The 16,960-nt window shown below is 39.9% G+C and overlaps 1 protein-coding gene across 2 annotated transcripts in view; it reads right to left on the bottom strand.

Annotated features, from left to right (window-relative positions):
- Window positions 1-957: 957 nt before the first annotated feature.
- Window positions 958-16,960, bottom strand: part of zdhhc9 (zinc finger DHHC-type palmitoyltransferase 9) — a 30,386-nt gene continuing 14,383 nt past the window's right edge. The window contains exons 4-10 of one of the 2 annotated variants that reach the window (XM_058649905.1): window positions 12,396-12,554; window positions 10,718-10,855; window positions 9,294-9,342; window positions 8,504-8,606; window positions 4,807-4,910; window positions 4,455-4,578; window positions 958-3,750 (exon numbers count right to left, since the gene is read on the bottom strand). In XM_058649905.1, coding sequence (XP_058505888.1) covers window positions 3,547-3,750; window positions 4,455-4,578; window positions 4,807-4,910; window positions 8,504-8,606; window positions 9,294-9,342; window positions 10,718-10,855; window positions 12,396-12,554 — 881 coding nt within the window. In that variant the 3' untranslated portion in view covers window positions 958-3,546. The remainder of the gene's footprint in view (window positions 3,751-4,454; window positions 4,579-4,806; window positions 4,911-8,503; window positions 8,607-9,293; window positions 9,343-10,717; window positions 10,856-12,395; window positions 12,555-16,960) is intronic. The other variant, XM_058649906.1, reaches the window with a different exon arrangement.

The following is a 16,960-nucleotide window of genomic DNA, read 5'->3' as shown; positions in this document are numbered from 1 at the left end:
TTTTGCCAACTATTTCCAAAGATGAAAATAAATGTTGAACTTTGTGGCACACTTAATTATAAAACAAACCAGTTTAAAGTTTGTGTGGCCTTAATCTTCTTTATTGTTTCCCCACATGTGGCTGTGGCTGAGGACCTCTGGGTGTAAAAGAACATTCATTCATTTATCTTCGACCGCTTTTATCCTCCACCATCCATCTGGTGCCAATCCCAGATGGCATAGGAAAGGTGAGGAATACCCTGCATAAAAGATAAACAAATTCAAAATTATGAGATAAAAAAGTCGAAATTATGAGGAAAAAAAGGTAAAATTATGAGAAAAAAGTTGAAATTATGAGATAAAAAGTCAAATTATGAGATAAACAGTCATAATTATTAAAATAAAAAGTTGAAATTCTGAAATAAAATGTCAAAATTATGAGATAAAAAAGTAAAAATTATGAGATAAAAAGCCGAAATTATGAGATAAGCATCTCAGCATCTATGGTGATGAAGACAAACACTCTTGCTTGTCCCCGACTGTTTTGACGTCTTGAGGCACAACAGTTTTCCACCATCTTCACTTTCTATGATGAAGACATGACTTGTCTGACTAAACAAATATGCTGCTGCTGATGGACTTGAACAGAGTGGCTTCCTGCCACAATGGGAGTGTTTTGGTTTCAGGATTGCAGACAGCAATAGATAAAACAACAGACAGACAATTTCTCTGGAATATTGTTTCTTCCATCTTGTGTAAATCTCCTCAGTATTACAGCCTGCAAAAGCCATAAACCAGTTTTAATGTGTCCTTTGGAGAAAATTACATTTATACTGTTTGTATTTTTCCAGGGGCAGAAATATACCAGTACACAAACACGTCCTCTGCTGCACATTTAATAAAAAATAAACAAAGAGGGAACAGAGCCCCCCCCACACACACACGCACGCACGCACGCACGCGAAAAAAACATTAAAATAATAAGACAATAGTGTTTATTTGCCACATTGATCATGTAAAAAGCAGTGAAGTAAATCAAATTAAATACATATAATCACAGTGTTGATACTAAAAGTGAACATAAATAAGAGCTTCATCAATGGTATAGTACTGTATATGTATACATGATGCAATGTAATAGATTGAACAGAGCATTCGACACAGGAATCACACACACACACGTCAACTGTCCCTTTAAAAATCGGTTCCCTTCATTTATGGATCACATACATTCTTGATCGGACACATCGCAAAACCGCCTTCAAACAACTTTCCACAAAGAAAACGTCACTAAAACTAATCTCGGTTAAGTACTTCTCGTTACAGCCGAACATCGTCGATCCGCGTTCCCAACAAATATCTCAGTTAAATACACGTTCTTCACTTCACAGAAAACAATACTGCCACACACTTTACAGCATCTTCCAACAGACGTGTCATCATCCTCCTCCTCCTCCTCCTTCAACAGTGAACGCTGGAAAAAAGGTGCTGATCAAACAAGAGGAAAAAAAGAGGAAAACTGACAGCAATCATTCATTTGTTTAGTTTGAGGGGAAAAAAATGATTTCAAGCTTTAAAAATGTGAATTTTCTTTAGAATATTTAGGGTTTTTTTTTTTTTTTAGGCTTGACTCAATCAGCTAAATGTCAATGTTTCAATACAATCGACTTAGTGCAGGTATTTCAGTGATAAAATGATGTCACACGTTTATATTTTACTATTTAGTATCTCTGATCAGTCACGAGCATTAAACTGCTCCAGTAAAAATAATCATACAGTCCCAGCAAATTTTCTTTTATCTTTAAGTCAATTCTTTAAGGGGATTAAGGAGGAATTCTGAGTCCCGGGGGCAGATTTTTTTAGGCCTCTGACACGATGCTGTTGACAAACTAGAATTTCTACACAGGTATATTTCACAAAACACTAAATCTGTCTTCTTGCATAATGACACAATCACTAGGACAAACTCTAAATACTAAGAATCTGCTTCACTTTCTCTCCCGTGAGCGGCTGCAGCGACCTCTGCGAACTAAAGACACTAAAGACACTAAAGACACACAGGCGTGTGCGACGTCCTCACTGCACACATATGAGGGACAGGAGGAGAAGACGGGTTGGCTGTGAAAAGGCAGAGGACGGCAGGAAGAGACGGAGAGAGAGAGAAGAGAAGAGAAGACTCGGGGGGGAATCAGCTCTGATGTGATTTGCAGGAGGAGGCACTCGAGCTCACAGGCAGAATAATTAACAATCACTTAAGATTTGAAGAGAAAACAAAAGGTGTGCCGATGTCGCCTGAAACGTGTGCAATCATATGCCCTTACTCTCCTCTCATAGGTGAACGCAGTTTCATTAAATGCTCGTTTAAATTTGTTGTAAATACTGACGTGTAGAAATGACAGGAAGTAGAGAAAGAGCTGGCGTTGTAAAAACCACACACCGTCTTCAGTGTGAACGCTAAGCAAACGCTCGCCACGTCGCACGCGTAGCTTCATGCTCATGACACAGGCATGCGACACAAATCTTCTCGTGACATTTTCACTACTCTACGGGCAAGTCAATGGAGTGTTGTTGTTTTTTTACTTAACACTGTAGACGGTGTCGCTGTTAAACGACCTACGATAAGGCACTGTTACTACGAGTGTCTCGGGGGTCATCGGGACGTCAGGTCTCACTTTCACCCCAGCTCCACCTCCTTGTCTCATGGCGTCCCGCAACATCCTCTCTTATATAAAAAAAAAAAATGGAAGGACAAGTCTGGATCAAACTGTGTTAGAAAAAAGGTAAGAACAGTACTGAATGCAGCATTAATCAGAAAAAAAGGTCAATTTTTTTGATTTGCCTGGAAGGAGCCGTTAGTGATTTTCTCAGTCAGTTCTCAGACTTTACATGTCCTCCCTCCCCCTGCCTGGACATCACACGTGTCCACACACACACACACACACACACACACACACACCTTCTCATGGCTTGCATAGGGGCATGTAGAGTATGTAATGTGCACACAACAAAAACTGACCGTATGTTTGGAGGTTTATACACAAGTCCACAAGTACGACTCTGTCGCTGTCTTTGCCAGACACTTGTAAAGGAATATATTTGAACTGGCTTCTCACAATAAATGTCATTATGCAACTTTAAATAAGGAAAAGTCGTAGTGACGATCATAACAACCCATTAAAGAGTTTTGTTGTTGTTGTTGTTGTTTTTCTGTTTACATTGCAGTTTTCCCACAGGCTGCCTGTCTTTTCCATGCAGTATTCAGGAGTTGGAGGAAGCTGCTAGTGTTCCACTACATCACTCCTACTCCTCCTCCTCCTCCTCTTCCAGCGGGAGTTTGTGTCAGTCACACACTCCTGCAGCTCCTGCTGAGGAGAAGGAGGGAGGAGGACGAGCTGCGGCAGCACAAACTCTGCTCCTCGGATCTGAATGTGGGACAAAGGTCGGAGGAGGAGCGAGGTCACCTGCACAGTAATCATCAGACATCGATTATTAATGTTCCAGTTCCTGATCAGGGAAGGTGCTGCAAAGGGAGGGGGAGTGGCTGATTAAGGCCGTCCCCTCATGCAGCTAATGGGTCTTGTCCTTGGTGATGGTCGCATCCGCATCCGTCTCCGGTGAAGCCAGCGGCGGGATCTTAGGGGTGGGAGGGCGCTGCTCTTTGGGGGAGGGGCTCTTCTGCTCCGAGGCGGCGATGCTTGGCTTGACGTCTTCCGGCGTGTGCTCGTTGGGGATGGGTGGAGCCGTGGTTTTCTGTAGGCAGAGGACAGCATGCTGAAGAGAGGCAGGCGGACACTGTGTGAGCCACTGATGACAGACACAGACAACAGACAGGCACAGCACCGACGACAGATGCTGCACTGCAGCTTTATACAAATAAACAACACTTTTTCGTGTCAGACACAATATCATTTTCACAACCTTGATTCCTGCAGGGCCAACATCAGTCCAATTCAGCCTCTTCCGTCTTTTACATCTATTTTTACATTTTGTGCTCAGGTATTTACCAACTTATTATAGCCAGCCATTTCAAAAACACAACGCTCCATCAGTTCTGGTTACGTGCAGTCCTGTATAAAGCACCTCAAAGGGATAATTGAGTAAAACCACAAGTATCTTAAAAGATACTTGTGGTTTTTTCCTTTTATTTTTGTTCACTAAAGCGAGCGTGTTTCCAAATTTCACAAATTCAATCAGATTTTGAACATTTTGAGTACTTTTTTGTTCAGGTGTGTTTATATAGTTGGTGAAAATGATTGTCTCGGTTGTGCTATTAGACACTCTGTACTGTACATTCTTATGGCCTCGGTTTTAACATAGTAGAGCATTTAATGCTCTGTGTTCTAAAGTGTAAAGAGCTTCTACATACTGGTGTACTAACCATTACAGAAACATAGCGGCTGTGACTTTAGGCAGAGGTCTAATACATGTGTTAAACACTGTACTTTAAAGGATATTGCATCTGTGTGAGTGTGTACCATGGTTGTTGGCGCTGTGCTGCTGCTCATGCTGTTGCTGCTGCTCATGCTGTTGCCGGGCGGCGCAGCAGATGTGGCAGAAGCAGACGAATCCTCGTGCATCAGTCCTCTTCTGTCCAGCACACTAAAAAGTGAGACAGAGTGATCAGTCACCGACGGCCTCCTGCTTGTTATTCACCCGAAGGAGTCGTCGGAGCCAGAGACTAATGTATCACAGGCACCGGGTACAGAACTTAGCGATAAAGCTGAAGAACGCGTGTGACATAAAACAAGACGCCGGATTCTGACTTGAAACAGGTATTTAATACAAAATCAATTCATCTGCCCAGTGAGAGACTGTACGTGTTGTTACCTCGGGTAGGCGGGCCCACACAGAACCTCGCAGCAGTTTTTCATGATGTTCTTGTGGCTGTATGGATTCTGGACTCTGTTCTTTCCAGACCAGGATCCTTTAATCTGAGAAGAAGGAAAAAAAAAAAATAATTAAACACGACAACCATCACTGGAAAACACACCCCGACCATCTCACGCTCACTCTTATACCTTATTCAAAAGCACTGCTCCATTTTTAGATGTTATTCCCACAGGCATGGCTTTGACCTACTAAAAACATCTTGAAGGGATTTTAATGATCCCTGTTTCTTGTTTTTTTCCCCTCTATGTGCTGATGAGTGTGAAAGTCCTTCACTGGGCTTTATTTATACTCTCCACTGATGTGCCAGCAACAAACAGAGACTTTAACTAATTCACTTGAGCACATGAGCACATTAACTCTTTAGATATTTTGTAGTGTGTAAATGGAGCTCTTTAAAATCGTACAGTGCAAAACCAGCTTTTTGCAGTGTTGTAATGTTACTGAGTGCAAATACTTCATTACTGTACTTAAGTGCAACATTCACGCATCTGTACTTCACTTTGTTGTTTATATTTCTAGAAGCTTTAAAACATTATTCCACTACATTTCCTCTATCTCTTTGTAACTGGTTACTACCAAATACAATCAGAAGAAGAGTTGGTAATGGTGTGTATTTAGTGTTTTTCTAGTCCTGATGAGCTGCTCTACTCTACAGTTTTGCCATTCACCCATTCACACGCTTCAACATAGGGTTGTGTCTTGCACAAGGACACATATAGACAAGCAGAGCCAGGAATTGAACCCACAACCTACCAGTTGAAAGACAATTTGCCCTCTAACACTAATCCACCGTGACTCAATCCTAAATCCTCACTTTTTTAATACTTCTAAAACTTAAGTACATTTTAAATCAGAAACTTACTTTTTTTAATACTTAAGTACAGAAAATGACTTTTACTTAAAAAGTGGCTTCAACTTCTACCAAAGTCATTTTCTGGTGTGATACTTGTACTTTTACTCAAGTATCCCCTTTAAGGTACTTTATACAAGACTGTATATGTCATCATATACATTTACATACTTTCCATCATAGAGATACAAGCGGACCTTCCCCTCACTTGTTAAATTAACCTTTATTTTGTGGAATCCTCATTTTTAATTGTTTATGGCCGAGTAAACACTAACACTAATTCATTTAAGTCAACTGTAACCAAAATATAAATCAAGTAGTATTTTATTAGTATTTATAGTATAGTGATTTTAGGGCTGAATGTTCTATGTTCCTTGCAGAATAAAATGTGTAACACAGAGTATGTATTTGGGACCAAATCATATCTCACAGTTCTCATCTTTGCAAGAAAATAAAAAGTTTATGATTTATTGTGTCGTGCTGTTGCCTAAATCTATACCGTAGTACACAGTGAACATGAAGTGAAGCTTGACTTTTAAAAAAAAGCAATCGCAATATCTGTCACAAACATCGCAATTAGATATTTTACATCAACGGTTCAGCTCTAACTTTAGAGCACATGTAACTGATATAATAATCACTATTTATTTACAAAGCTCCAGTTTGACCTTCCTGCAAGTCACTGCACATGTAGGTCAGCATGTGTTTATCTGTGTGTGTGTGTGTGTGTGTGTGTGTGTGCGTGTGTGCGCGTCATCTTTTTAGGACCTTTTCTGGCCTTGTCAGGACCAGTAATCGTCATAGAGACCAAAACCTGGTCCCTAATGAATCAGAACCTTATTTCTGAGGAACTGGTTAGGTTTAAGATTTTAATTGTGGTTATGGTTTAGGATACTCTTTGTTTAGGCCTGTCCAAAAGAACGCAAGTCAATGTTGTGCACTAAGAAGAAGAAAGTGTGCAAACCTCTCTCCCTCTGTGTGTGTGTGTGTGTGTGTGTGTGTGTGTGTGTGTGTGTGTGTGTGTGTGTGTGTGTGTGTGTGTGTCACGGCTGACAGACCATGTGTCATCCTATGGGAAACCAGAGCAGCTACAACTCTCAAGGTGCCTTCTCTTGTTCGCCCTTATTCCACTGTTTTTCTGTCCTCCTTAACTCCCTTCTCTTCTCTTCTCTTCTCCTCCCTCCCCTCCTCCCCCCTCCTCTCCTCTCCATCTCTCACCCGCTCTGCCACAGCAGTATTTCTGGCAGCGTGCCCAGCCCCTGCAGGTATCGATGCAACTATTATTAGGCCAATCACAGATATTGAAATGGCCATTGTTTTGCCTCCTGGAGCAACGCAACACTGTAGATGAACGCTTTCACAGCGTCATTTCTGATTAAATAGGGGGGAAAAAAATGAGGCCACACATCCCACAGGACAGAAGAAAGGGAATTATAAATGAATCATTACAACAAAAGCATGAGCGCACTCTCTCGCTCTCTTGCTTTCAGCATGCAGAAACCTCCCACCCTCTCCACTGGCGCTGCTGCTGCTACAGCTCTGTCTCTGCTGTAGCTCTGCAGTCAGATCTGGGCCAAACAAAGACTCCAATGCACGATACACACACTGTTGAAGCTGTGAAACTTCATCCACCTGCATCAGCAACCACCCATCATCTAGCCTGATATGTGCATCTGCTTATTTTGAGATGATTATCAAACTACGGTGGCCTGTTGGTGAGCAGAGACAAGTCCAAATGCTGCTGATTTACCAACCATGCTCGGTTTGCCACATTTGCCTTTACAAAAACATTTTTGTTTTCAGCATTATTCCTTATAGATAATTCATTTTTCAAATATTTGGAGAAAGTTAAAAGATGATTAAAAGGCTCAATTCTATTTCATATGTAGAGTTTTCACAGACTTTGCACATTTGCTTTACTTTTCCCAGTAGCATCACAACATAATGGCCTCATTTAACAAGTTCCACTTTACTAGCCCTCTGTCCTTCAGTTGTGAACAAGGCGGTGCTGTCGCCAAGGAAACAGCTCTGCGGTGTGTAGGCACTGTGCTGTTTACACCGCGGCGAACATATGTTGATCTTTCCAGCCCACGTGATTCCACGCTGGTGGATCATAATATTTACAGACACATTAAACTACATTTTGTCTTTATTCTCAAGTGACCTTTGACAATTAACGTCATTTTAATCTTCATCAAGTCACGTCTTATACTTTAAATGAACTCTTTAATAAGTGGAGGACAGAAAAACAGGATTTTATTCAGTTTACTTTTCTGCGAGTGAACGGGATTGGGTTTTGCTCTCACATCTAATGTTTCAAGCCCATTTTACAAGTGAAACATTAGCCTCTCTAGTATTGTCTTTGTGGATGAAAGTAATGCTGAAAAGACTATTTGCAGCATCATGACAGTCTGAATATTTTGGATCTCACTCTTCACTTTTTTGTGCTTTGCCACATTATGCGTCTCAATCAATACATCAATCAATCAATGCCTGAATCTGGAATTTTATCCAAACATGATGAAATGTTAACGTGGTCGACCTGAACCTGGACCAAGAGTCTAATAGCAAACATCATATTCACGTGGTTTTATTTTACCACCAACATAAATATAACACACGCAGGTCCACTTGCATAAAGAGAACACTAAACAAACTTGGCGTGAATGCACAGCGCTGCATCACAAGCGATGATTCAGACCCGAGTAAGCAAACAGCAGACGTGTGAAGAAACATTGATCTGTAGTCAAATTTTAAACAAACATGGAGGGAGACTGCACTTACGTCCTCATTGGTGGTCTGGTTGAGAGAGATCAGGTAGGTGTGGAAGCCGGTCAGTCCCACCACTGACCACAGGGTGAAGAAACACACCAACACCTCCAGCACAGTGAGTGCCAGTTAAGAACAGTAACACAGGTTGTGTAACATGAAAAGGATCTTGTTAAAAAAAAAAAAAAAAATCATTTTCATAATTGTTTGATCATCTTAGTGGAAGATTATAAACAGCAAGACTCTTTTAGTGCTGTGTATTAGTCTGAATTAAATGAGTATGCTTATTTTGTTTCAAACATTATTCTTATTGGCTATTAAGTATATGTTAGTGTTTATATTCTACATAAAGTGTGAAATCTCTCAGTTGTGATGTGTTTGTTAGTTTATGAAAGGTCATTTTTTTGGTCTCTCCCCACCTTCACATCCTGTCTGAAAATTCCCCACCTGAAGAATTCCTTTATCTGTGTGACTTTCGCCTATTATTATCTGCTTTTTTTTTATACCTTAGATTTCCATTGTTATTACTCTTCTCTATAACCTACGTGTACGCCTAAAGAAAAATAAGTAATATTGCAGCCTCATCTGTGTTTTCTATCATTACAGAATATTTACTAACCTGCTAGTTTACTGAACTCTACTGGTTCCTAGACCTCGACAGTATTACCGTCCATGCTCCTGTTGCCCAGCAACCATTTCCTCACGGCCACTTAGTCGACAAACATACATGTACGTACATGACTTGTCCTTTTATAAGCATGACCTCACTTATTGAATCCTTGAGGCAAGAGTATAAAAAGGATATCTTCCAGGTGTTTCTTTCAAAGTGTTCAAGAAGCCATTGTCCACTGAACCTGTGAACAGATGAAGAGAAGAGAGGTTAGACAAACAGTACATTTATATGATGTTATTAAAATGAAATTTAATTATGGCCTTAGTCCGACTAAAACCGCACGTTTCAATTGTATGTAAACATGTTAAGAGCAAGAGAATGGCAATATCTATAATTTTTTTTGCTGATGAAGAGACAGAATTTATGCTACAGAATTTCATATTTTTAAGTTCATGGATGGTAAATAGACTGAGAATAGCACTCAGTCTGTGACGTAATAATAGGTCAACCTGAGGACAACGGGGACTGACACACCTACAACCTGATTAGGGAAGGGCATGAGTACTTGATTATTCGTTGGATTCTAGAAAGTTGATGTTAATGTGACAATTTGTGAGTATAATATTAAAAATACATTAAGAGACCGATGATGTCATCTCTTTATTCCACTGGTCATGTGGTGTAGCTTTGCTGTGAGTCTCGGTGCTAAGTGCTACAGGATGAATGAATGGAGTTATTGTATGTATGTTTACATTTGGGTTTACTTTTAAATCTGTGCTCTGTTGTGCTTTAGAGTCAGGAGGAGGATTTCCTCAGGTCAAAGTGAGGATACAGTATCATTGAAAACGCAGCAGGACGTCCCTGCAACTGACGCTGCAGCTCTGAAACACAGCTCTGCTGAGAGTGGTGAGAGATTTCAGCCTGGTTTTAGTCCATCTTTAGTTTACCCAAGTAACTGTCACACCACTCCAAACCTGGTTTAGGATTAGAATTGGGTTTAGATTATTGGTTATCTGATATGGAACTACTGCTCAGACACAAGCGACAGTCGCTAGGTTTGAGTACTTGGCTAAGTCGCTAAGTTAGCAGTCGTTAGGTTAGAGTATGTGACTAAGGAACGCATTAAGTCTAGAGTGTCCTCAGTAATAATGCTGCTCAAGAACGTACGTGTTCATCATTTCAAAATCCAAGACGTGAGCTCGCATTAGCATAAACACTGGAGGCCGCCGGTGAGGTCGTTCTTCCTGCGTCACAAGCTCTACAGATTCATTCTCCCTGTTTGTTTGTTTTTATTAATTAGTGCACACATACACAGACATACACACAGGGACAATTGCGTAATTGTGCACAAGACATGCAGAGTAGTGGTAATAGTATAGAATAATTAAACAAGAACAACAAAAAATAAAAGGATTGTGATAAAAAAGAAAAAAGTACTGATGGGGACAAGAGAGAAAAAGATAGCAGAACAAAGAAAGCATTTGTTTCAGTCGCTTTTTTGGGCGGGTTTAACAAGTTTAAAAGTTCTTCCTGCTTTACATACTCCATTTTTTACAACTTTCCACGTGACGTTCTCTCACGTGTGAGTTCCCTCTGACAGGACGACTGCTACTTACGCATGACCACGTGGACAATGTCGAAGGTGAAGATGTAAATGGTGAGCAGGGAGAGGGACATGGTGAACAGGTAGAAGTAGCGGTAGTTTCTCTTGCCCACACAGTTGCCGACCCACGGACAGTGGTGATCAAAACGGTCTGTGAAAAAGACAAAAAGTGTAAAATGTCACACACAAACAAAGACACAATGTCGTCACAATCAAGCTTTGTGCATCAGCTCCTGTAAACCGGTGTTCTAAATATAGAGGACACTTCCTCTTTGCCTCTCCTGTCACTGGAGGTTTGCCAGTTGAGATCCAGACCCGGTCAAACAGTCAACACAGGGAAGAGATAAATCATGTATTCATGTGTTTTACTGGTCACTGCAGCAACTATGGCCAGAATATATAGAGCACATTATCATCAATAAGGAATATTATTTTCCTCCTCTGACTGAGGCACTGGGTCTGAAATTAACATCATCATTATTTGAATAGAATTATACAGGAATTATAGTCTGTTTGTATTTATGTTAGTGACACGGCTGTGTATTTAAACTATGAATTGCCATATAATTTGGGACAGACATCCATGGTCCTGAGAGCATTAACCTTAAATAGGTAAAGATTAACCCCGAGGACATGAAACAATACCGCAGCCAAAGAAACTGTTCCAACTAGGGATGGAACTCTACTATCTACCGTTACAGATATTAGTCTGATACAGTCATTTTAGACCATTTATGAACTATGAAGCTGTTAACAACACATTTGTGCTGAGTTACTTCAGAAGCATAATTCTCCAAGTGTGTAACAAATATTGTTCTCCCAACAAGAAGAAATAAACAGCCCAAACATGACTCAGCTAAATACGACATGTACTGTAGGATTTTTGGACTGTGTCAGATCTAAAGTTTCTGATATGGATTGTTTAATGTGGTCAACAGCCCGAAATTCCAGGTTAAAGTCAGCACTTCATTTGCCATTCAAATCGATTTCTATTTTAAATCCCACATCATGAGACGTGTGTGTGGTTATTGAAAGGTCAGTAAACAAATACATTACCGTCATACCCTTTTTTTCTTTTTTACTTTTCACACTCATTGTTTTATTCAAATTATTGTTGGAAATGTCCGTGTTCAGGCGTCACAGAGGTTTGTCCATGTGACGCCATAATTTAACCACTAAAAATGGTTCAGATAGAAATTTTATGGCTACAGTAAAAAAAAAAAAGAGAGAGGCATGCTGTGTGTGTGTGTGTCAGGTGCACACAGATGAACCAGTGTTCACAATGACTGAGCACTTATTCCCTCTCTTAGCCTCCACTGTCTACTCTCATATCGCCTGCAAGTCTACGCTGCTTTCAAACACATTCCTCAATCATCGGCAGCCAAATGACTTTGCATTTCAGCAGAACTGAAAGATAAAACAGCCACACACACAGACACACAGACACAAAGACACACACACACACACACACAGATCAAACCATGGTCTTTCATGTCTGTATATTTTAGTGTTCTAAAACCTCCTCACCCTCTTCCTGCTTAGTGTTTATTTATAAAACTTTGCATCACAGTCACAAATGAATGCAGGAGGATTTAGTAATAACCGTCACGTCAGAAAGATATTTCTTTGAAACTGACACAAACCCAGTGGAAAACATTTGAAATGAAGTGGATCAGAAGACGTTTATTCACCGACACAGTTGTCACAGATGCTGCAGTGAGACGCTCGCGGCGGTCTGAAGATCTTGCAGGTGTAGCAGTATTTGAGCTTCACGATCTGGTTGTTGATCTGAACGTTGCGGATTCGCGGCGGCGGCCGCTGGCCTGCGGGGACGTTCCCATTGGCGGCCTCTGTGGAGACAACATTTGACAACATTGATGAGAAGGTTCTTTGCTCAAATAATTCCAAAACGATGATCTTATTTTATCAAAATAAGAACTCGCCCAAAGAAAAACCCTTAGTCACACTTTATCTCTTATAATTTGAATGTCTTTTTTAATTGGATTGGAGTTAACACATAAACTCAAAACAACAAAGTATTAGAAGCTAAAATGTAGAACTTGTTGCAGCTTTATTGCACGGGACTGCATAAGATCTTACGCGTCGTGTTCACCTGCTATGTTTTTATAAAACTGACGGCTATAAGCGGAAGATTTAGAGATGAGATGAGAAAAAAATTAGTCAATAAATCTCAGCAGCTCAACCTTGAGGAAACCATGTGGGTGACGACGGAGGCTCAGTATAGTGGATTTATGAGTAATCACTGCTGAGCTGTTCATGTTTATATAATAATAATAACAATAACAACAAAAACACTGTTTACTCATCTGTGTTCATGTGTCCAGTAATCTTACAAACACTGACATCACTGTCTTTCACGGCAGTAGAAAATCGTTTTCAGATCAAAATCACAAAAGCAAGCAATTTACAGAAAATCTTAAATTTCCTTCATTTCATCAGAACCACTGTTCTCAAAGCTGTGGTGCGAGCTTCCTCTGGTGGTACTTGGGAGGAAAATCAGAAATGCCGTTACTGACGTAACCAGAGCGCATAGAAAATGACAACAAATGACAAAAATCTCTCGCTCCGTGTTAATCTAATATCACTACACCAGTGTGTGAAGTATATGTGCAGAAGAGCACGATGATGATGATGAGAGCAAATTATCTTATTGGGAATAAATCTGCATCCTGTGAAATGTCACCACTGTATTTTAACATTGCTGATAATTACTGCGTTACTTCCAGGGCTCATTATTTTCTCAGGTGGTTCTTGGTATAAAGAGTTTGAGAAGCCCTGCATTAGAATTATATTTTATAGTTCATATTTCATGTGACTTCAATCAGTACATCTGTCAGATGAGATCATTCAGTCTCATCTCTTATGTGCTTCTTTTTGCACAGCAGGTAAAAAACCAAATAAGATTTTCACACGTTTTCTTAGCAACTTCATTTTTTCCTATTATGTCACTCTGCAGGAGCCGAGCGGTTTAAGGGGCCGGGCTGATGACGACAGGGTTTCACAGGGCTGGAATCTGCAGAGAGAAAAACTATTTGTATGCTTGTGAGAAAACACATTATGTTTGGGTTTTTTGGGAACACACATTAAGATAAAGAAAAGGTGGCATTAGTGGAAATTTAATTACTTCGTCTGCTGAAATAGTTGAGCAGAACAACACATTCAGCAGTAACTTAATTGCATATTTAAATTAGCCACCCTCCATCCATCCATTATAAAGAAGTAAACATAAATCATGGAAACACATCCACAAGCTTGAATACAAATGATCCATAACACATTTATGGATATAAAAGAGTCAGAAATGCATTTTATCTGATCGCACAGAAAACCTCACCAATCATGAAGCTGAAGAACGGATTAGCAGCTTTCAGCGTAAACCAGTGGGGAAATAAACGAATGAGTCACCACTCGCGGGGAATAATGCCACTCCCTCGAGTAACGGTCGTGGCATTAGATTTCCAAGAGGATGCCTCTCCCTGTATTAGCATCGTCCCCTGGGACGCGTCCTTAACAGGCTGAGGGGACTGAGCGTTTGACAGCCTCATCGACTCGCCTGCCTGACAGCAAACACGTAAACCTGATGCTCACATCCAGAGCGAAAATTATTTTATTATAATTAAACAATTATCAATACCATTACAAAAAACTATAATGCTACAGTTGAAAGTAGAGCTTCAACTAACGATTATTTTCTCGATTAATCGAGTCACGGTTTGGTCCATAAAATGTCAGAAAACTTAAAAATAAAAAGAAAGAAAATATTCACATTTAAAAAGCTTTTTTTAAATATGATACGTAACATTTCTGAATTAAAATTAAGGCTGAAACAATTACGTGACCAATCAATTATTAATCGATGAATAAATTCAACTATTTTGATAATCAATGAATCAGTTTGAGTGTTTTTAGGGAATTATACTCCATGTAACACAAAGAAGTAATTTAAAGTGAATCTAAAATCTGACATTCGAGAACATCATCCGTTTCCAGGTTTGAGAAACACTGCTCAACATTTCATGGACCAACCGACTCGATTAATCGAGAAAATAAACAACAGATTAATCGATTATTAAAATAATCGTTAGCCCTAATTAAAATATCTACAAAGGTTTAAACTAATGTTCATTTAAAATCTGTAGAAATCCATATTTTCATTAGTTTCATTAGAGTCACCTGCTTTACTGTCCCTGCAAAACTTCTTCATCAGAGTGAGGAAGGAGATATTTGGTATTACTAGTTTACTAATGGACCCGCGACTATTCACCGCCATTTGCTGCGTGTTTTACCATCAAAGCTCTCCTCATAAAGCCCAGAAGCACACATGGAAAATGGTCTGAGCCGGGGATCAAAAATAATGCAATAGCTTTGAGTATGGGATGAAGTTCAAAGTAGATTTTGTTCTTATGACATGTTGGGTGAATGATGAATGAGTCACTGAAGACACATCTGACTGAAAATATATGATCTACCAGTGAACATGCTACATGCTACTAAAGATCAGTTGTTTGTTTGCATCTGCAGCAAAGACTGTGTGGGGTAAAGTGTCCTTTACATGTCACTGTGCAAAAGGCCACTAGTCTAGATTAGATTAGTATAAATATTTCTCAATCACCTTATTTGGAACACATCCAGAAAACATGGGGAAACATGTATGCCGTTCTAAAATAACAAATTTATCAGAAAGAAAGTGTCAGTAAGTATTCAGTGTGACTGACGCTTACACAATAGCACAACACTGATTCTCTTAAAACTGGAGTGGAGTAATCATTAAAGTTACTGGTTAAACCTTGAACATTACATACACATGTTTCTGCTAAACTATTTGACAGACATAAAAACGACAAAGCAGGTGGTGACTTTTACACAATAGTGTAAATCTATAAATGCTTTACATACTGTGCTATTGATTAACATTCAAATAAATCCCCTACAAATGAATAAAATAAGTGTTTTTCTGCTATCTGTGACAACTGCCAAGCTGAATCCATGTCAATAAAAACACTGTGCTCTTTATGACATCATGTATTTGCCTACTTCTACTTCACCTTCCCTTTTTTCTCTGAATTTTCTATAATGGCGACATACTTTGGTGTTAAACCGTTGGTCGTCACCATGGTTTCTGGGAACTTTGGGTAGATGATTAAATGTGTATCAATAGCAGGAATAAGTATTAGTCACAGCCCTGTTCTCGGGCTGAAACAATTACTCAAATAATCGTTTATTAATCGATTACTAAATGAATAGTCAACTATTTTGATCATCAATCAATCATCAACACGATTTCTGATCGTTTTAGCTTCTTAAATGTGAATATTTTCTAGTTTCTTTGATATTTCAGCTTCTTAAATGTGAATATTTTCTTAAATACTCATCACATTAATGGTTAATGAATATAATCGTTAGCTGCAGCTCTACTTTATTCACAGAACTTCCTCATATGAACTACACGGCGGAGCTTTACGTTCTCCCCCCAGTGTCATCACGGACAAAGCCGGTTAAACCACCCGGCCTTTGTCATCCAGTGAGCAGAATGAGTCACAGAAATGACAAGAGGAGCGCTGGCTGCCAGATAATCCATTCTCAGAGGACCAAGAGCCTCAGCAGCACAGCTTTTACAGGCCACCTCTGTCATGAGCAGAGAGCCGTCTCCGCCCATGGCTCTGCTGTGGTGTGGTGGGAGCGCACGAGTGATGGCTGAAGGACGCCATGAATCTTTAACAGAGACAAAGAGTGAAGACTCAGCGGCCAAACCGGCAGAGAGGCAGCGAGTGATGGGGGAGGAGGAAGAAGGAGGATGCAGGGTGGGCTGTTGCAGTAAAACTACAGGATTATCATTCAGACATAAACAGAGAGAGATGAAAGACACACAAAAAACCCCAGCGTTGATGAGGACCTTGTTGTTATTAGTATACACGGAGCCGTTTGTGTTGTATAATGAGACTCGCAGACACCTTGTAATGAATGTGCATTAGAGTGAGTTCTACATCTACTCAGACGAGCGCGCCCGGCCGTCACCAACATAAAGCATTAGGGACATGAATAAACCAACAGGACTGAGATCGTCTCTTTAACCTGCTTTATACACTGAAGTATTTACACATCCAAAAACTTTCACCTCAGCTGCTTCAAAACCACAGACTGTGCAGAAAAAATTGATGCCGTCTCCTGTTTTGAAACCTCAAGATTCACGATTTGACCAGCACCACGGTGGTGTTTGAAAACAGGAATTCATAAA

Source organism: Solea solea, chromosome 14, assembly GCF_958295425.1.
Source record: "Solea solea chromosome 14, fSolSol10.1, whole genome shotgun sequence".
In the NCBI taxonomy this organism is placed as follows: Eukaryota; Metazoa; Chordata; class Actinopteri; order Pleuronectiformes; family Soleidae; genus Solea; species Solea solea.
Note: the sequence above shows the minus strand (reverse complement) of the source record. Positions and strands in the feature narration are given on the sequence as shown.